At 40.2% G+C, this 21,714-nt stretch overlaps 1 protein-coding gene across 2 annotated transcripts in view; it reads left to right on the forward strand.

Annotated features, from left to right (window-relative positions):
- Nucleotides 1-21,714, forward strand: part of MYOM1 (myomesin 1) — a 147,615-nt gene that overhangs the window by 45,978 nt on the left and 79,923 nt on the right. For both annotated transcript variants that reach the window (XM_025365122.1, XM_025365123.1), the window contains exons 7-11: nt 1,022-1,110; nt 1,229-1,291; nt 6,281-6,445; nt 10,619-10,780; nt 18,872-19,013. In XM_025365122.1, coding sequence (XP_025220907.1) covers nt 1,022-1,110; nt 1,229-1,291; nt 6,281-6,445; nt 10,619-10,780; nt 18,872-19,013 — 621 coding nt within the window. The remainder of the gene's footprint in view (nt 1-1,021; nt 1,111-1,228; nt 1,292-6,280; nt 6,446-10,618; nt 10,781-18,871; nt 19,014-21,714) is intronic.

Here is a 21,714-nt window from a genome sequence, read left to right on the forward strand (position 1 = left end):
CTGTGACGTTTGCCAAGCACTGACCCTGACCCAAGGTCAGGTCAGTTCTGCCAGTGGGTGGTTCTGCTGAAGCAGCAGTGAGCTGTGTGGTTACTTTCAAAATTAAGTAGTTATGAGAAGGGCAACTGTATTTGCCTTCCTGGGGTTCTATTGATGTCTGTAAAATTTCAGCAAGAAAAAAAGTTTACACAAATGAAACTAAATCCTGAGAAACAATGAAGAACACGAGAAACTGGCAATGATAAGACATAAAACAACCTGCTTTGAAACCTTAGCCTCTTCATCTCTCCATGAGACCATTCTTCTCCCTAATGGTCCGTTTTTATAAGAATTCCAATTTCTGTATTATAACTTGGAAGAACATCCAAATAGTGCTTCTTGTGTTATGCTGTGAGCTGAAACTCCAAGTATGGCCTGAACCTTAGTGGAAATGAAGTGTAAATAACTTAGATGAGCTTTGAAGCCAGAACACATAGACCAACCTGGCTCAGGGAGGTTGCGGGAATCTACACGGAGGGACTGCTTCTTTCTCTTCCCTATTGCCTGGTTGCCCCCAGACTGAAACCCACCACAAGGGCAGGACAGCAGGAAAGTCACACCCTCCAGTGTGCCTCCAGGTAGTTACTTGCTACAAAGGTTACATGCCTGCACATTTTCTCCTCCCAATGCAACTTTAGACAAGTAAGTAGATCACAATGCTGTTCACTCTGTAATTTATGTGCCTAGCACTTGGTTGCCTTTTTTTTGTTTGACATTTTAAATGAACCCAGGCTAGGGTCACAGTGAACTATAGGTGTTCTCCCCAGTCTATGCTGCTGGCAGAAAACCACAGTAGATCACGTGGACTAATATCCCACAGGTAGCTAGATCAGAGACAGTAGCTGTACCGGGAGAACCAAAGAGCCGTGTGTTAGCCGCTGATTTGCAGGGGGCTGTGATAGCAAAGAATTCCCTGATAGAACAGCTAGTAATTACAAGGATTGTCACTATGATGGATGTTCATTTCCATCTGTTCTTTCAGATGTGATTTTGAAGATACAGCTCAGTACCGGGCCTCGGCGATGAATGTTAAAGGAGAGCTTTCGGCATATGCTTCGGTTGTGGTAAAGAGTAGGTTTGCTAGATTTGTTTTCTTCAAAGTGTGTGTGTGTTTTTAAAATTTCTTCCCATTGTTTTAAAATAAATCTATCACAAAGCAGTTCACATCCATTTCTGTTTTCTTCTCTAGGGTATAAGGGAGAGTTTGACGAGACTCGCTTCCATGCTGGGGTTTCCACCATGCCCCTCAGCTGTAAGTTTAAAAATTTACTAAGTGTCATTTACTAAGTGTCACCTCTATGTAAAATATGGCATAATAAGCTAGTCCATAATGCTGAAATAAATGCATACTATATATAACATAGTATATGCTAGGTTGGATATAGTAGGTATCTGTGGTTATTTTATTTACTTTTTTAAAAAGATTTTTTGGTTACTGTTCTCTTTCTGAATTGAATTGCTTTGTGCTGGTTTTATGAAAGCCTAGATATGATGGGCTAAAAATGGCAAGTGCTTTTACGTCTTTCTGGGTTAAACTGAGAAAGATCATTATACAAACCTGGGCAGAATGACTTCACCAAACACACACACACACACACACACACGAGTCTGGACTATATCAAAGCACTCTTTCTCACCCTTAAATGTCCAGATGGGCATCACTTCCTTGAGAAAGCAGGTCTGACCCCCACTGCCACCCCTACACCCTACCCAATCAGGGTTAGGTGTCCTGGGTGAGGCCACGGCACCTCATCAGAGCGTCAGTGAGGCTGGACCCTGTTACCCGTTGTGTCAGTCTCCCTCCCTGGTCCATGAGCCACTTGAAGGCAAGGTTGGGCCTGCCACAGAGTGGGTATTCAATAATGAATGAATAAATAAATGCATTAAATTACAAAGTACAATCTAAAATGAAGTCTAAATGTGATTTCATAAAAACCTATTAAGAATATTCTGATCAGTGGTTATCTGCAAATTTGTGAATGTCAGTCATTTCATTTACATCAGAACTTCTATTTATGAGAAGCAATAAAAGCAAAATCTATGGTTGCTGAAAGAATTATATACTTACAGTGGTCAGACTGAAAAAGGTAGTCAAGCCCTAACTTAGTTTTCAAACATGAAGAAATTAGTGGTAGTTTTGAAAATGGCTGAGATCAGTTTTTCACCTGCCTGGCTAGCTTGAGGTCTGTGGCTGACCTACTCCACTGATTTCATGCAATGGCTTCTCATTTAATATCCCAAGTTGTGATCATTGGTATCAGCCCTATGGGTGACAAGGGATGACTGGTAGAGCAATGGAGAAGCACATCCCAAATCATGTTCTTCTCCTATCTCTTGATTTATGCTGAGATATAATAGTTGGGGCCAGGCGCGGTGTCTCATGCCTGTAATCCCAGCACTTTGCGAGGCCGAGGCGGGTAGATCACCTGAGGTCAGGAGTTCCAGACCAGCCTGGTACAACATCGTGAAACCCTGTCTCTACTAAAAATACAAAAATTGGCCAGGCGTGGTGGTGCGCACCTGTAATCCCAGCTACTCAGGAGGCTGAGACAGGAGAATCTCTTGAACTGGGGAGGCAGAGGTTACAGTGAGCTGAGATCACGTCACTGTACTCCATCCTGGGTAACAGAGCGAGACTCTGTCCCCTCCCCCAAAAAAAAAAAAGGAATAGTTGGAAATTCTGAACCTATGACTTGTCTCCCAGTGTCCCCAGGAGTGGCCTACTGATCACTTCACAATCCTCTGAATGTAGCTTGTCCATTTCCACAGCCATATCGTGATCCATGTTTCTCCTTTTCCCCTCTTCTCTGTCAACGCAGGGACTGAAAGTCCAACTCACTCTCACTTCTCTTATTGCTCAGTCTTATAGAGCCTCCTCTCTGATGACCCCTGAATTGAATGCAGTTGTTTCTAACAGAAAACAGAGGGCTCATATTCACGTATTTGGTTACTATTTACTGAGCACCTGTTATGTGCTAGCTAGGGGTTTAGTTGCTTGGAATGTTGGTAGATGTCACAGACAAAGCTCTCTGCTCTTTTTTCTAATACTTAACATTTATTGATCAGTTCTGCCAGACAATGTACTAAGACATTTTTGTACACATTGATTCATTTAACGTTTCCCAAAAGCTTATGAAGTAGTCGCGTTTCCATCTGTGCTATGCCGATGAGGAAACAGTTTAGAGAAGACCACACAGAGTGGTAGAATAGGGATGTGTCACTTGGTCTTTTTAATTCTAAACCATTGTTTCAAACAAGGAGTCACCAAACATTTTCTGTAAAGGACTAGACTGTAAATATTGTAGACTTTGTGGGCCATTTGGTCTCTGTCACAACCACTCAACTCTGCCTCTGTAACACAAAAGCAGCCCTAACAGTAGGAGAATGAATGAGCGTGACTGTGTTCCAAAAAAACCTCCTTTATGAACATTGAGATTTAAACTTCCTATGACTTTTCATGTCACAAAATATTGTGCTTCTTTTTATTATTTTCAACCACTAAAACATGCAAAAACCATTCTTAATGGTTTAAACAAGAGGCATTTCTAGATTTGCCCCACAGACTTGCCAACCCCTGCCCTAAACCATGTTTCCCAGGATAGTGAGTACATGTGATAAAAGATTGAGGACATGACAGCAGAATGATGTGTTGTCTTCTGGTTGTTAAACTGGGGTGCCTTCTACTGAACTCCAAAGTTATCGCAGACAGTCCGGTCCAGTCTCAAATACAGAAGAGAACCTAGAAGTTAGGTCCATTTCTAGGAGACCTACTTGCCTTTCCAGCTGGGTCTGGAATGTCTGACAGTAGCCCTCAGCTCTACCCCCTAAGGCAGCTCTGGAACCAGCCCAGCCTCCCAGCACTGTGCAAGATCTGTCAAGTTGTTTCTCTCTCTGGTCTCAATGAACATCAACACATTAAAGTGAGGCAGATGGGAGATGTGCTTCCAAAGAGAAGTTATATCACTGTTAATTAGGGTTACCTGGGAACACACAAAATCAAGACGGTACGATGTATTGGCCAAGAGCACAGAAACGGCCAGCTGGTGCGAATCTAGCTCTGCAGGGGAATGTGGTCAGTTATTTTACCTTCCTATGCATCAGTTTCTTCTTCTATAAAATGCAGATATTAGTGGTACTTACCTAATAGCACTATTATGGGGCTTGTGTTAATAGGTATTAAATGCTTGGACCAATACTTGGTCAAAGCTGAACTCAGTAAATGTTAGCTTGCATTTTCAAGTGCAATGAAAGAAGTCTTAGGAAGAGGGACAAAATATATGAGAAAAGGCCTAAGTTTTGGAATCGAGAAGTTATGAGTGTGAATTTCAATTTCACATATGCTACCTGTGAAATTCTGGCATTAGGTGTGTGTTACTTTTGTGAACTTCCATATCCCCACCTGAAAGAGAGGAAGAAAATAATATCTACGGCATAGAGTTGTTGCAAGGAATTGACGATATGTCAAATGTGAAAGTGTCTGGCATGTAATAACCCATCAATAAATAGTCATTTCTTTCCCAAGTTCTTTCTTTGGTGAAAAGAGGAAATAAAACCTAGGAGAGTTGATTATGCAGGCTGCATTTACTCAATCTATAAATAAGATATTTCTGAGAACAATGTTTTTAAAAGTTAGAATATTTTAAACTTTTCCATTTTCTCCTGTGGACATTTCTTATAATATTTATTACTCAGATCATTAAAGAAAATGAAGCAACTTATTTTAAAACTACATTAAAATTATTTAACTAAAATTATTTTTATTTTTATGGATACATAGTAGTTGTACATATTGATGGGGTACATGTGATATTTTGATACAAACATACAATGTGTAATGATCAAATCACGGTAATTGGAGCATCCATCATCTCAAACATGTCTTATTTCTTTATATGAGGGACGTTCTAATTCCACTCTTTCTGTTGTTTGAAAATATGCAATAAATTAACTGTAGTTGCACTATTGTGCTACCACACACTAGATCTTATTCCTTGCATCTAATTGTGTTTTTGTACCCATTAACTAACCCGTCCTTATTCCCCCTTGCACTAAACTTCCCAGCCTCTGGTAACCATCATTCTACTCTCTATCTCCATGAGTTCAGTTCTTTTTAGCTCTCACATGTGAGTGAGAACACATGATATCGGTTCTTCTGTGCCTGGCTTACTTCCCTTAACATAATGTCCTCTAGATCCATCCATGTTGTTGCAAATGACAGATTTCAATTTTTTTTTTTTTTTTTTGCTGAATAACATTCCATTGAGTATAAGTACCACGTTTTCTTCATTCATTCTGCCATGGATGAACACTTAGGTTAATTTCACATCCTGGCCTATTGTGAAAAGGGCTGCAGTAAACATCAGAGTGCAGATGTCTCTGCTGTATACTGATTTCCTTTCTTTAAGATATAAACCCAGCAGTGGGATTGCTGGACTCGATGGTAACTTTTTTAGTTTTTTGAGGAAACTCCATACTGTTCTCCACAGTGGTTGTACTAATTTATATTCCCACCAACAGCTCAAGAGGGTTTCCTTTTCTCCACATCTTTGTCAGCATTATTGCCTGTCTTTTGGATACATTTCAATTGGCGTGAGATGATATCTCATTGCAGTTTTGATTTGCATTTCTCTGATGATTAGCGATGTTGAGCATTTTTCCATATACCAGTTGGCCATTTGTGTGTCTTCTTTTTAGAAATGTTCATTCAGATCTTTTGCTCATTTTTAAATTGGATTACTTGAATTTTTTGCTATTGAGTACTTTGAGCCTCTTGTATATTCTGGTTATCAATCCCTTGTCAGATGAAAAACTCCATTTTTATGAATAATGGATATGGCTATTTTGTCCCAAGAGTACAGGCAGTAGAGTTTAAATTAACTCAACGTCTAAAATTACAAAGTGCATATGTTGCAGCTAAAGATTTAAGTCTAGGTTAAAAGTGGTATTAATTTGCATTTAAGACATTAAACCTGACCCTTTAAATTCTATTCATTACGATAATAAAAATAAGCGTTTAGCTTTTATAACCAATGAAGCAAGAATTTCCATACAAATTATATATGCATATGTTCTAAATACTTCTCATATAGAGTTTCATTTTGACCCAGATAAATCATTTGCTCATATGTTCATTTTTTTTTTTTTTTTTTTGCTGTGACTGCTTTCTGCCTGTGCTTATTAAACTGCTTGTGTCTCTTTGATGAAGAAAAAAATTACGGATATTTGTTATTTTTGTACCCAGTTGCTGTGACCCCGTATGGTTATGCATCCAAATTTGAGATCCACTTTGATGACAAATTTGATGTGTCTTTTGGGAGAGAGGGAGAGACAATGAGTCTAGGCTGTCGCGTAGTCATCACTCCTGAAATTAAACATTTCCAGCCAGAGATCCAGTGGTACAGAAATGGTGAGTCTTTACAATGAATGCTCACTTAGGTTCTTATTCGAAGAAGGTTGTAGACCAGATTGCAGATCTGTTTATCAGAGCTGACGGAATCTGGAAGTTAGAAGGGACTACCTTTACACGATTAAAAGATTTTTACATATATAGCAAAGTAGCAACACTTTCATATTTGTGGAGATGATATTTTCCTTTTAGCAAGTAAGATGTGGAAAGAATTATAAAGAATGTATATTATACTGGGCATGGTGGCTCATGCCTGTAATCCCAGCACTTTGGGAGGCTGAGGCGGGTGGATCACCTGAGGTCAGACGTTTTAGACCAGCCTGGCCAACATGACGAAACCCCATCTCTACTATACAAAAATTAGCCAGGTGTGGTGGTGCCCGCCTGTAATCCCAGTTACTCAGGAGGCTGAGGCAGGAGAATCACTTGAACCCAGCAGGAGGCAGAGGTTGCAATGAGTGGAGATGGCGCTATTGTACCTGGGCGACAGAGCGACCGTCTCAAAAAAAAAAAAAAAAAAAGGTATATTCATTTTGTAAGTTAATCCATTTGGTAAAATACCCATCCTCATAGACTTATTTATACCACAAAAATGGTATGTAACTTTAAAAAACATAACCTTATGAAATAATAAAATCCTGATATTATTATTAATTAACCAGAAGAGTACATTCAGAAAAATTTCAGACTCTGGCACTTTTGTTTTAATGTATTAAAGGCTTTTTATAATTTTGAAATTTTTGATAAGTATATTCTGCATGCAATATATCCAAGTTATACTGATGTCCCCTAAGGACACAAAAATAGATAAAATGATCCTTTTGTTTTACATCATATTATAACAGGCTGGTAAAACAGAAAGAAATTCCTTCCATTGTCAGTTCCTCTGACTCTGGCTTTAAATCACAATTTGATCTCACTTTGCTTCAAACGGGCCTAGAGCCATGATACTTTGGTGTGAGAAAGAAATAAGGATTTAATTAAGCACTTTGGGAGGCGGAGGTGGGCAGATGACCTGAGGTCAGGAGTTTGAGACCAGCCTGGCCAACATGGTGAAACCCTGTCTCTACCAAAAACTACAAAAATTAGCCGGGCGTGGTGGCGCACAACTGTAGTCCCAGCTACTTGGGTGGCTGAGGCAGGGGAATCACTTGAACTCAGAAGGCAGATGTTGCAGCGAGCCAAGATTGTGCCATTGCACTCCAGCCTGGGTGACAGAGCGGGACTCCATCTCAAAACAAAACAAAATAAAAAACATAAAATAAAATAACAATAAATCTTAGGTCCAAATACACTAAGTTTCCATACTAGAGTATCTCATAGAATAGACCAAGATATAGAAACTGTCTGAAGAGAATAAGGGATTGCCCCAAATCACACAGTCAAATTCTTGCCACAGGAGACCTCCAGACCTGCTGGTGTTTACTCTAAGCCTGGAGATCTTTTCACTACCATGTGCCTCCTTTTATATTGTCTGTATTAGGTCTAATATAGACAAAAAGCCTCATGCGAAAATTTGTACTTTCTCTGACCTGTCTGCCTCCCTTTATGCCTGGGTATTGAAAAAAGCATTGAAATTTAAGAAACTGAATTTGCCCCTACATACATAGTTATCTGCGAGGCCTATGCTAGCTCCTAGCTAATAGAAAATGTGTTGTGGAGAGAGCAATGAGTAAGGCCTAGGGACTTTCATCATCCCTTTTAATTTATCTTAAAGTTTTCACTATGTTTATTTATAGAGAGGATTATATTTTAAAGCTCTTAAAAAACTGTAAAATTCCAGACACATACAGTGGGATACTTGTAAGATTATCATATAATTTTTCTGTTTAATTGTTTTAGAAAATAAATTTTGGAAAAATACAGAAAAATGAAAGAAAAAATAGTTAATGATAATGCTTTGCGGTATTATCCTATAAGGTACTTTATTATTATTATTTGTATTACTATTTATTATTCAAAGTCCATTTTGTTCAGGTAAAAAAACAAAGGCACAGAGAGGTTAAGTAATTTGCCTGAAAGTTACATAATTAGTTAGTGAAAGAGATCAGACTGAGCTGGGCATGGTGGCTCAGGCCTGTGATCCCAGCACTTCGGGAGGCCGAGGTGGGCAGATCACTTGAGGTCTGGAGTTTGAGACCAGCCTGGCCAACCTGGTAAAACCCCATCTCTAGTAAAAAAAAAAAAAAAAAGAAAAAAAGAAAAAAAAAATTAGCCAGGCGTGGTGGCGCATGCCTGTAATCCCAGCTACTCAGGAGGCTGAGGCATGATAATCGCTTGAACCCAGGAGGCGGAGGTTGCAATGAGCTGAGCTCACACCACTGCACTCTAGCCTGGGTGACAGAGCGAGACGCCACCTCAAATAAAAGTTAAAAAAAAAAAAAAAAAAAAGACTTGAGATAGAAAGAGATCAGACTGAAATATAGGTCCTCTTCGGAGCTGACTTTTTGGGCCTGCGTTTAATGCTCTGCTGTCACCCTCTTGAAGTTTGTAATCACTTTATCTTTGACCTTGTGTTTTATACATGGAGTCCAATGGGACTATGGCACATGCACACGATAGGAGGAAATATGGCAATGGCAGTTCAGACCCATGTAGGTGCGGGATCCCGGGCACAGTGAGCAGTGGGTAGTGGACAGTGTGAGCACCAGGCAGCAGGCATGGTCTTCAGGTGTGCACATGAGCGCTTGGGGCAGTCTGTGGCACCATGGCATTCCAAGGTGATGGCAGAGACCAGGACCTAGGGCCAGACTGGAATTAGCAATGGTGGTGGCCCCAGCAGCAGCAGCAGCAGTGGTGATGGGTCCCATGGCTGCAGACGAGAGAAGGGGCTCGGCGTGGAGGCAGCATAGGGACACACAGTGTGGGGCCAGCTTGCCCGGCCTTCCCCAGAACTCAGGTCTGTGGGATCTGCACGCATATTAACTCCTGGCATGAGCATGGGGACAGGAACTGCTGGCGATAGGACAGTAAACTTTGTCAGTCAAATATTATAAAATAAAAGTGTACATGTAGACACTGCAATAAAGCACATAAGGCAGTTATTAGAATTCTTCAAGGAGGTTCGAATCTCTGGTTTTGAGGCTTAGAATTAGAAGTTAAATTTAAAGATGGTAGCATTTGATGGAAAAGAACATTTTCATATGAAACTTTGGATGAGCCTATTAACAAGGAAGACAGTTTTAAAATTACCACTTATAATTGAAGATACAGTAATGGAATACATAAACAGACATCCTGAATTTTATACAAATCATGAAATCATGTTTGACTTGTAGTATTACCTCCACAAGTTAAAGCCATATTGGACAAAGCATTAAAAGGAAACTGTATAAATTCACACTTAAAATTAAATTGAGATTTACATGAAACTGATTTGTATGAAGAGTTAAATCTTCTTAGAATAATTACCCCTTTATTCTAGATTCTAGATTGTCCCTTTATTCTAGATTCTAGAATCTGGAGTCATCAGTTCTAGATTACTAAAATTTATATTTTGAAATAGTTTCTCAGAAAGTTAACCCAATGTTGTCATAGCCTATATAACTTCCTTAACAGCTCCAGTAACAGTTACATCAGCAGAAAGGTCTTTCTAAAAAAATTATGGAAACTCATTCGTGAGCTTGCATTTATAAAGAGTGACTGATACTGCTTTTGATTATTTGATTTAAAATAAAGTTGCTAAAAGTATGAATTTTGATGACTAATAAATGAATTTGCAGAAAAGCAGACCAGCAATATCTTATTATCAATCAAGGTCTCCCTACTAGTAACGTATTATTATTGACTGCATATACAATTATGGCACAAAAGTATGATTTTTTGCAACTTGTATTACCCCTATTATATTCTTGTAAGTAATAAAATATTTTTTAAAGGAATAAGACATATTTTAGCACCTTTAATTGCACTTTTTCTCTGCTTTTAGAACAAGGCGCTTGTAATGTAATTTTACACCAGGCCCCTGCAGATTATGTGTCTGCCCCTGATCCCCTTACTTTTGGTCCAGTATTTTTACCAATGTAAACGTATCAGAATGGCTGAAAGTCCTAGTGACTTCCTCTAGTAGTTAAATCACTTTCAATATAGAAAAGGCTAAGGAGAGGAATGGAGGGGATACAAGAAGGAAGTAATAAAAATAAGTTAATTTGCTTACTTTTAAAATGTTTCTAGGAGTACCTCTTTCTCCATCGAAATGGGTGCAAACACTTTGGAGTGGAGAGCGGGCAACACTGACATTTTCCCATCTCAACAAAGAAGATGAAGGCCTCTATACAATCCGTGTACGGATGGGAGAATATTATGAACAATATAGTGCTTATGTCTTTGTTCGAGGTAAGTCCTAGCAAAAAACCAAACACCTCACAATATTTAGTACACTGAAGCCAAAGCAGTTTTTGATTACAAAACCGTTCAAACATGTTTCATAATGATGGAAGAGTCATTTCAAAATTCTGACTGGGTGCAATGTCTCATGCCTGTAATCCCGGCACTTTGGGAAGCTGAGATGGGTGGATCACTTGCGCTCAGGAGTTCGAGACCAGCCTGGGCAACATGGTAAAATCTCATCTCTACAAAATATTAGCTGGGCATGGTGGTGCATGCTTGTAGTCTCAGCTACTTGGGAGGCTGGAGTGGGAGGATGGCTTGAGCCTGGCAGGCAGAAGTTCTAGTTGGCTGAGATTGTGCCACTGTGTTCCAGCCTAGGTGACAGAGTGAGACCCTGTCTCAAAACAAAAGCAAAAAAAAAGTAGACCTAGTTAAAAGGTGAGCCCTGAGGGCACCAACTCAAAAGTCACCATTTTCCAGACCATGTTTCCATCATTAATATCAGGACTTTCTTCATCTTCAGGGAGCCACTAGTACAGTTCCCTATGACTGTTCAGGTGGAGATGCTAAATCCTAATGATACCCGCCATCTCAGTTTAAAGAAGCTGCTGCAGAAGAGGGATCTGTTATTTTGGGTGTAAGTCTTTAATATGTATTTCAGAGAGTAAATTTATTATTTCATTTCAGGTCCCTTGGCCCATAACTGAACTTTATAGCCTCTGTTTTGGTGAACTAGGAAGCAAGGAGTTTCAGCTTAATTCTTGAGACAAACCATAATTGTTGACTTTAGGAGTCTTTCTATTCTTTCAGTGTTTTTTTTTTTTGAGAGGGAGTCTCGCTCAGTCACCCAGACTGGAGTACAGTGGCACGATCTCGGCTCACTGCAAGCTCCGCCTCCTGGATTCACGCCATTCTCATGCCTCAGCCTCCTGAGTAGCTGGGACTACAGGTGCCAACCACCACGCCCAGCTAATTTTTTGTATTTTTAGTAGAGACGGGGTTTCACCGTGTTAGCCAGAATGGTCTCGATCTCCTGACCTCATGATTCACCTGTCTCGGTCTCCCAAAGTGCTGGGATTATTTTCAGTGATGTCTTAAATGGATTGGATATGTACACGTGGAATGTTATTCCTCCATGGGATCGTAGCACTTTGGAAGACCGTTAGCACGTTTACGCCACCAGATAGTGCTCTGTGTTTTCTTACGGGATGATTAGTCAGATGCAGTCATAAGAAGAGATCCAGGAGAGGCACAAGAAAACAACATGTATGATACTCACAGGTCCTAGAACAGGAACAGCAGGGCCACATGGGAAAGTGCCAGTGTCAGTCATGAGTCAGAAGGGGCAAGAGGAGCAAAGGAGTGCCTAGACCAAGGCCTTTATTGGAGTTTCCTTGGGAAAGGAAAGTAGGGCAATTAAGAAGTTAGGATTGGCTAGTTCTAATAATTTCAGTAGGTTGTAAGTTACAGGTGTGGTCCCTGCTTGCCTGGTACCTGGCCCCAGGGATGATTAAGGCAGAGCAATATTGGTTCCTGGGTTCTACAGGCCAGATAAAGGAGGTGTGGCTGAAGTGGTTAGTTTGCATATCAGTCATGCTCCTAAGAATCTGGGCCCTAAGAATTGGCTCGCCTCAGGAAGGCAGGCCCTCCTTAGTCAGAAAGGTGTCTAAGATGTTAAAGCATCATAATGTAGAGAAAATTGAAAATAGAAACAATGCAGGTAGACTAGCTCATTTTTATCTGTCATGCGCTAAATAGCATCATAAACTCATAAACGTTTCGAGTGCTCAGCTGGGATCCACAGACTTCCAAAGGGTCTGTGATTAGAACTGTATTTCAATATAATTAGTTTTTTTGGTAATCACATACATTTTATTTTATGTGTTTAAATGCATTACTCTCAGAAGGACCTCTAGGCTTTACCGGCTTGTCAAAGGGGTTGATGACTCAAAAAATGTTAGACTTCTCATCCTAGTACAACCCCTTAACTTTAAGATGCAGAAACTGAGGTTGAAAAAAGTACAGTAATTTACCAAAAACTTCAGTTAATTGGAAGCAGAAGTGGAACTAGGTTGTAGGTCTTCCAGTGGCTAACCCAGGATTTTAATTAGGATCTAGACTAAGCTGCTGAAATGAAATAACAAAAGGTTTATTTCTCTCCTCTATGTGAAAGTTGGGTATGATCCTGATGCCTCTTCCCAGGTCCCCTCTATGTTGTTATTGCACTGTGCCTGGGGTACTGTCCCAAGTTCCCATCCCAGCCTATGGGGAGGGGAAAGAAAGGGAGTGGAGGGGCAGAGGCCGAATTGCACTCATCACTTCTGCTTGGTGCACACTTAGCACATGCAGACACTTCACAGTGAGGGGAGCTAGGATGTACAGTCTCTTGTTAGCTAGCCATGTTTTCTGCTAACGCTCAGGGGTCCTAGTACTAAAAGGAAACCGGAAGAATGATTACTGGGGACAGTTAGCAGGCCATACCACATCAGCATTGAACAATACAAATGATCATTGAATTCTGTCCCAGACCGGCAACTGGTACAGATATCTGAATATCTGTAACATCTGAAAAGCGTGTCAGGCGTTCTCCGCCACAGAGGCATCATAAAAAAGTCTGTATCGTCAGGGAAGACAGGAGCTGGCCTTCTGGGAAAATTGCAGTGAGAACCGACACACTGCAATTAGCAAGTGTGTTCATTTAGCCAAATCACCAGGATAAACCTGGCTAGATGAGGATGAACTAAGCTAAGTCTTTGCTTCTGCTTTCCGTTGTTTTACCAGAGCCAGAGAACATCGCTGGCTATTCCAAAAATCTTTGTCATGCTCCTTCCTTTGTGAACTTTTTCTGGGAACTCTGACCTAGTCTAGGGTTCCTCAGCATTTCTCAGTGCCCACACCCAGAAAGGTGCCTCTTTGCCAGGTTTAGGCCAGACTTCATGTTACTAACTATGGACGAGGCGAAGGTGTTCCAATTTAAAATTTACACTCAAGCCAGCTTTCAAATCCACAAATTAAGGAAATGGAAAGATTCTCAGTTTGTCAGAGGTTGATGTGAGAGAATTGAAAAGATAAATGGAAAAGACAAAATTGGAAAGGTAAATTTCAGAATTGCATTGTGAATTTTACAATCTTTAGAGAAAGATTTCATTTATAAATTTATTTTAAATGATATATATTAGGTTTTTAAAAACATATTTTTGAGATATAATTTACATGCCATAAAGTTCACTCATGCTAAGTTACAATTTGGTGCTTTTTAGTTTATTTACAGAGTTAGACAACCATTACCGACACTCCACTTTTAGAAAATTTTGACCAGGTACAATGGCTCACGCCTGTAATCCCAGCACTTTGGGAGGCCAAGAAAGGAGGATCTCTTGAGCCCAGGAGTTTGAGACCAGCCTGGGCAACAAAGCAAGACCCCATCTCTACAAAAACTGAAAACAATTAGCTGGGCGTGGTGCATGCCTGTGGTCCCAGCTACTCAGGAGGCTGAGGTGGGAGGATTGCTTGAGTCCAGGAGGTCGAGGCTGTGATGAGTGGTGATTGCACCACTGCACTCCAGCCTGGGTGGCAGAATGAGACCCTGTCTCAAAAAGAAAAAAGAAAGGAAAGTCAGAGAGAAGAAGAAAAGAAGGCAGGGAAGGGAAAGGAAGGAGGAGGAGGAGGAGGAAGAGGAGGAGGAGGAGAAGAAGAAGAAGAAGAAGAAGAAGAAGAAGAAGAAGAAGAAGAAGAAGAAGAAGAAGAAGAAGAAGAAGAGGAGGAAGAGGAAGAGGAAGAGGAAGAGGAAGAGGAAGAGGAAGAGGAAGAGGAAGGAGGAGGAGGAGGAGAAGGAGAAGGAGAAGGAGAAGGAGAAGGAGAAGGAGGGAAAAAGAAGGGAAGAAAAAGAGAGGGAGAGAGGGAAGGAAGACAGGCAGGTAGGGAAGGAAGGAAGGAAGGAGAGAAGGAAGGGAAGGAAGGAAAAGAAAGAAAATTTACATCAACCCAAAAAGATTTCTCCTCCCTATTTCCCTCTTCCATACCCAGTCTAGCCTCCTGCAACTACTAATTCACTTTCTATCTCTATAGATTTGTCTTTCTGGACATTTCTGGATCTCTATGGTTTTTTACGTCGGCCTTCTTTGGCTTTACGTGTTTTGAGGTTCATTCATGTTGTAACACCTATTATTCCTTTTTCTTATTAAATTGCATGCCAATACATGGATATGCATCCTTTTGCCTGTACGTTCACCCACTGATGGAGAGTGTGATCGTTTTTACTCTTTGGTTATTATAAACATTTGTGTTCATATTTATAGGCCTATATCTTCATATCTCTTGGGTACCTACCTACAAGTGGAATTGCTAGGTAATTTGTGTTTAACTTTGTAAGAAACTGCCATTGTTTAAATAATATATGTATTTTTTAAACTTTGTATTCATTGAGCTGCACGAGGTCACTTCAGGGCATTGTTTTGGAGCTCTGATATTCTTGCAGCTTGGAAAATAGCTTCCACACCAGAATGGTCAGCGTATAAAGCACCATATGTCTGCAGAAACACATTGTAAAGAGCTGTACACATTTGGCCAAGATTTTACTACACAGATAATATGTGTTCATTGTGAAAAAATAGATAATATAAATTTAACAAATAAAAAGTAAAGCCATCCATAAGTCTACCACCCACAGGTATCCAGTGTTATCATTTTATGACGTATTCTTTGAGGTTTTGATGTATTCTTTCCTTCTCTTTCTCTTTTCTTTTTTGTCACACAATCTCTCTCTCGCTCTCTCTCATGCAGAGAGAAAGAGATAGAGAAATAATAAAGTGATAAAGGATGTCATTAAAATGTCATGAAAGAAGAATTGAAAATGGCAAATAGGTATATGAAAAAATTTTCATTAGTAATCAAATCAATGAAAATTCAAATGAGGCTGGGCACAGTGGCTCACGCCTGTAATCCCAGCACTTTGGGAGGCCCAGGTGGGAGGATCACTTGAGCCCAGGAGTTCAAGACCAGCCCGGGCAACATAGTGAGACCCTGTCTCTACAAAAAATTAAAAAATTAGTTGGGCATTGTGGAGTATGCCTATAGCCCTAGCTACTGGGGAGGCTGAAGAGGTAGGAGAGCTTGAGTCTGGGAGGTCAAAGCCACAGTGAACTATGATTGCCTCACTGCACTCCACCCTGGGCAACAGAGTGAGACCCTATCTCAAAAAAAAAAAAAAAAAAAAAAAGAAAGAAAAAAAAGAAAATTGAAATGAGATTATTTTTCCTAAAATATTGAAAAGATTTAACGTTTTTTAAAATCCACTGGGGTAAAGGAGGAACAACACTGCTACAGTGGCTGGTGAGTATAAATTGGTTTAACTTTTCTCAGGGTCTTTGCCACTAAATATCAAAAACACACATTTCCAACAATTTTAGTTCTAAGAGCTAAGTGGACAGAGGTGAAAAAAACGTTTGGAGGAAAATTGAAAGAAATATAGATATTCACCAATATGCACGTTATAGAATAAAGTATAATAGATGCTCCATGAAACAATGACATACCACACAGCAATGAAAACCAGTGTCTACCCACATGTGTTGATATGGAAATATATCAAGAAAAAGCAGCTTACATGAAACTACATAGTAAGATCACTTTGTTTCAGAAATAATCATTTCTGAGTTTATAAATATAGAAGAAAGTCTAGAAAGATTTAGGCCAATATGTTAATAGTAGTTATCTCTGGGTTATAAAAAAGGGATTTTAACATATTTTTTGATTATCATACAGTTCACATAAAATATATATAATACTTTTACAATAAAGACAATAGAATTACTTACATTTTGCAAAAGGTTTTTAATAGTCTGTGTCAGAGGTCAAAATATAAAGAGTAGTAAGCTAATCTTTGACCTACTAATCAAACTTACAAAAGTTTGGCTATTTGGAGGGCTGGGAGAGGGAAGGGCAGAGGCATAGAAGAGGATTAATGTTGTCTGAAGGGTGCTGTGGGCCCCACACTGTGTAGCAGCTGCTAGAAGCCAAATACTATGATTCCTTGCTTCACAGTTGTCGCTTGTCATCCCAAGTATGTTTTGCTTCTCACACTATATTGTAGCTTCTTGAGAAAAAGAAGGTTATTATTATTATTATTATTATTATTATTATTATTATTATTTGGGGACAAGGTCTTACTTTGTCACCCAGGCTGGAGTGTAGTGGTGCGATCATAGCTCACTGCAGCCTCTATCTCCCAGACTCAAACAATCTTCTTCTGTCAGCCTCTCAAGTAACTGGAAACACAGGCCCACACTTCCACACCTGGCTATTTTTTTTTTAATGCATAGAAACAGGATCTCACCATGTTGCCCAGGCTGGTCTTGAATTCCTAGGCTCAAGTGATCTACCTGCCTCAGCCTCCCATGGCATGAGCCACGGCACCCAGTTAGGATCCTTATTTTTTAACTTTTGCAGTTAACACCTAGAAGAGCACTGAATGAATGAACGAATGAATGAGCAAATGAATGCCTGAGTAACTTGGAAGATTGTCAAGCCCACCTCAGTTCCAAGCACTGCTATACAAATGCTGAACAATGGCTCCCTGAATGCCCGCTGTCTGCCAGGCTCCACAACAGCGTATTCCTGCCATCATGCAGCTAAGCCATGGATGCCCAGCTCACTAAACTCTGCTCTATCAATTCAGGGGCTGCTGGTTGTTGTGCTATAGGCCATTAGCAAAGGACATGGCTAGAGGTTGCCAGCTGTCCCCCTTGTAGCTGGGTGGCTTTCTAGCAATGCCTTTTTTGCAGCCCAAGCATGTCAGCCTCAGCATCCCCACCTCCTCTGCAGCTCTGCTCTGCCTTTGCCATCAGCAGCACCACCCTCTGCCATCCAGTGCTCTGAAAGTCTGGAAGGAAAGACGTGTCTCCTCATCAAAATGCTCGTTTCCCATTGAGTGCCACGCAGAGATTCTGCATTAAGTTTTAGGCACAATGATTTAGTTACATTCTCCTATAGCACTTCTGCAGGAGATATTTGCCTAGATGCTTTCCTGCTGGTTCACAGAGCAAGAGACAGAATGTTCAAAACCCAAGTGGCTTGAACTCTTCACAGGTAATGCAAACCTATTAAATGCAGTAGACAAATATTTCTGCTATGTTATCAAATGTCCTTGTAACTCATAAGAGTTACAGAATGTAGATCATAGGAAAAGAAAGTGTTTGTTTGGTTGACATGGGTGCTTTCCCTTGAGTGAGTGGCTCCCGCATGTCTCGCCCTCTTCTACTAACTCCGTTTATGAAAGCGTTGGTCAAATGCCAGGAGGAATTGGCAAATGTGGGCCTCCGCCCCCAGGGACCCTGCCTTTTGTCTTAATTATTCTCACTTAAAAGGTTGCTAACTGAATATTTTCGTTCCCCCTTTTCTCCCTCCTATAAACAGCCCTGATTCACTAATTTAACTGTGCCTGAGGGGCTGCGTGAGTCAGGGGATCCCATTTCATAAAAAGGGATTGTACTGTTTCTTGTATTATCCTGGACTTTTACTAAACTCAGATAAACTAAGCTCAGATGTGAGTATTGCATTGGAGTTCTTTCCCTAAGTGTCTTCAGTTTGGTGACAATCATTTGATTAAAACAAATGTTTTCTCTTTCAAGATGGTAGTGTCTTGCCTAGAACTGGCGAAGCTCTATGACTCGTATTTTCTTGCGGATGCCTCCAGAAGGGGCATTTGTCCCTCTTGGGGGCTTTTCTTAGTTTTTTCTTAGCAACATTGCACAATCAATGTCATGAGAACTGACTTTCTGGCACAACTGACTTGTCTGAATGCAATCTTCAGCATCTCTATATTAATTTTCTTTTGGAACATTTTGGGCCGGAAGAACCATGAGACAAAGGTCATGGGTTCTTTTCAGAGCACTTTCTATTTTCTGACCCAATGTTCTTCCTGCCGAAGGTGAAAAACACACATGTTGGTCAACAAATAGCAAGATTTGATGCTTGCTGTGTTGGGGCCAAAGATGGAGCCACTGTGATGATGTGGTAAGAAGCCTGTGCACTGAGACCTCCGCCTGCCGAGCTGACAGCATGTCTGAGAGGGTTAATGGGATCCTTCTCTCTCCACAGATGCTGATGCAGAGATTGAAGGAGCCCCAGCTGCTCCCTTGGATGTGAAGTGCTTGGAGGCCAATAAAGATTATATCATCATCTCTTGGAAACAGCCAGCTGTCGATGGAGGGAGTCCTATTCTCGGATATTTTATTGACAAGTTAGTGCTTAGGCTAATATCAGTTACAGTTATTTGATCATAGAGATGCAGTCTTGATTTCTCCCATCATTTCTAGGGGAAATATTTTCTTTTCTGGCCTTCCTCTCTGTTTTTATTTCTATATCTCTCTTCATCTTTCTTTTTCTCTATTTGTCTCTGTCTCAGTCTCTCGCTCTCTCTTTCTCTGTGTGTGTATAGATGTACACACACATACACATACATAGACACACATACATATAATGGTCCTACATATATGTATATATATATAAAATGGGTATATATACCCATTATAAGTACGTGTGTGTGTGTGTGTGTGTGTGTGTGTGTGTGTTGAGTAGGTACTTGGAAACACCAATTTCTAATTGAGTACTTTTACAGCAGTTAGTACCTGCAGATGGAGTGGGTCATTCCCAGCAGACAAATGTGACAGCTCATATCACAGTGTCACAAAATTCATCTTTGGAACTTAGGTAAATAGGGGTGTGTGTGTGTGTATATATATATATATATTTCATTTCTAAGATGGCCTCTGTTAGGTCTCTATTAGGTCTACAAATTCATAGCATTCTTGCCAAATTAGTGACATGAGCTGGTAGTCAAATTCAAAAAATTCTTCTTTGGAATTTAGGTAAAAGTTCCAAAAATGAATTAATTATTTACCTAAATTCCAAAGATGAATTTTTTTGAATTTGGCTATCAGCTTATGTCACTAATTTGGCAAGAATGTTATGAATTTGTAGACCTCATAGAGGCCACCTTGGAAATGAAATAATTGGAATTCAGCATAGTTAATGTCTATATTCCTAATATGTCAATAATTTAAGAATATTTACTTTGGTAATACTACCAAAGTCTTATTTCTACCTCAGGATGTGTTTCCAAGTTATACAAAGAAGTAACAACAAAAAATCAATAGTAGCAAATTATGCACTATCTACAAGTTGTTGTCTACATTCTCCAAAACTTTAGAGGCTCTGATATTTATAGTAATTGGGCTTTACACATTAATTATGACATGAGTTTGGACAATACAGACAGCAAGTTTAGATTATTGGCCTAAATAACATTGTTCTCTGACTTGGTTTCTATTCAGATCATTGCTCCAATTCTCTTTTCATTTTTGAGTAATGAAACCTCATTGTAGAAATCACTAGAGACGGACAATCTGTGTCGTATTAGCACAATGAGTTTGCACCAAGGGTGCGTTGAACCTCGCAGTACATAAATACAGGCGATTGTGCTCAGAACTATTTGTAAGAAGTATTTCTAATAAATTATATACTATTTAACCATCCATGTGAAAAAATGCTTCCACAACATTTCATCATTTAGTAGTGATGAATTGTGAAGGTTTAGATATATTCTTTTTTGTGCTTTATTGTCTTTGGCACATTTCCAAGGGATTTTTACACTTTGACCAGTGAAAGGCCAGGGACAATCAGTACATTTTGTTCTCCTCTGGCCTTAGTCGTAATGAAAATACCCACCTTGTGGCTATGATTTATTAGGCATTTACTGTGTGCATGGCATTGTTCTAAACACTTCGCATATATTAACCACTAACCCATAACCACCCTGTGAGGCCGTTGCTTTTATTTCAAGTAGGAAATGAGGCCCAAGACCACATATCAGTGAGGAAGCACTAACTCGCCTAAGATCACGCGGGTAATAAGTAGCAGAACTAGAATTCAGATGTGAGCCTGGCTATAGGTTTGTGTTCTTTCTGCTCCAACGTGCTGCGGACAGTGTCAGGAGCAGTGAGTTCCGCCTTTCTTTCTGCCCACATGAGGTTAGGAAGGATCCTCTAGTGTCACTGGGTCACCACAGTATCTGCACAGAGAAGAGGCTGAGTCCTGGCAGAATCTCTGGAGACAGGTGTAGTTTGAAGAATTGTCCTGGCCCTATCGGCTTCTGCCACCGCCCCACCTCCCCAAAATCCTAGCAGCTCCAGAATTTCTACCAAGGAGGATTAGGGGAAATGGATGGAAGGCAGGGATCGAAGCCACATTTGACAGACAACACTTTACATAAGGAAAGTCAGGAAGTTGTCTATTCCGCTTTACATAAGGAAATTGTCTATTGTCTATATCAAAGAGAGGAAGGTGATTGTGAGGAGGGGAGATAAACTTCCCACACCAGCCACCTCTGTCCTGCCACTGGCAACCCCCAGGCCCCTGAGAATCGTTTGGGAATTATACATTTTGGACATAGAGCCCATGTAGGGGAAATGATATGAACTAAAAGTGCAGCACTCTGCTCATAAAAAAAGTAAGAGTTGCTTAATCCTAATGCTGTAAAATTTAATCACATGTTGAGCCCCTAAAGCTTTGTTGATCAGGCCAACAGCATGATACGAGCTGTCATATTTGTCTGCTGGGAGTGACCCACTCCATCCCCAGGTACCAACTGCTGTAAAAGCACTCAATTAGAAATCAGTGTTTCCGAGTACCTACTCAATCTGCCCCTGCCAGGCCTGGGCATCTCCCCACCTCTCATCAGTCTCTTCGGTTAAAGAAACAAACATCTCCACAATAACTTCCTTACCCTCTATACAGGATGTAATGACCATCAAGTGAGAAAATATGGTGAACTAGTCTCCAAACTACAGTGCAAATAGCTATCTTTTACGACGCCAGTTTTCTCAATAATATCTCTGTTTTTCAAAGGAAATACCTAAGGAAGACAGAGAAGTCACTAATGG

Source organism: Theropithecus gelada, chromosome 18 (genome assembly GCF_003255815.1).
Source record: "Theropithecus gelada isolate Dixy chromosome 18, Tgel_1.0, whole genome shotgun sequence".
Lineage (NCBI taxonomy): Eukaryota > Metazoa > Chordata > Mammalia > Primates > Cercopithecidae > Theropithecus > Theropithecus gelada.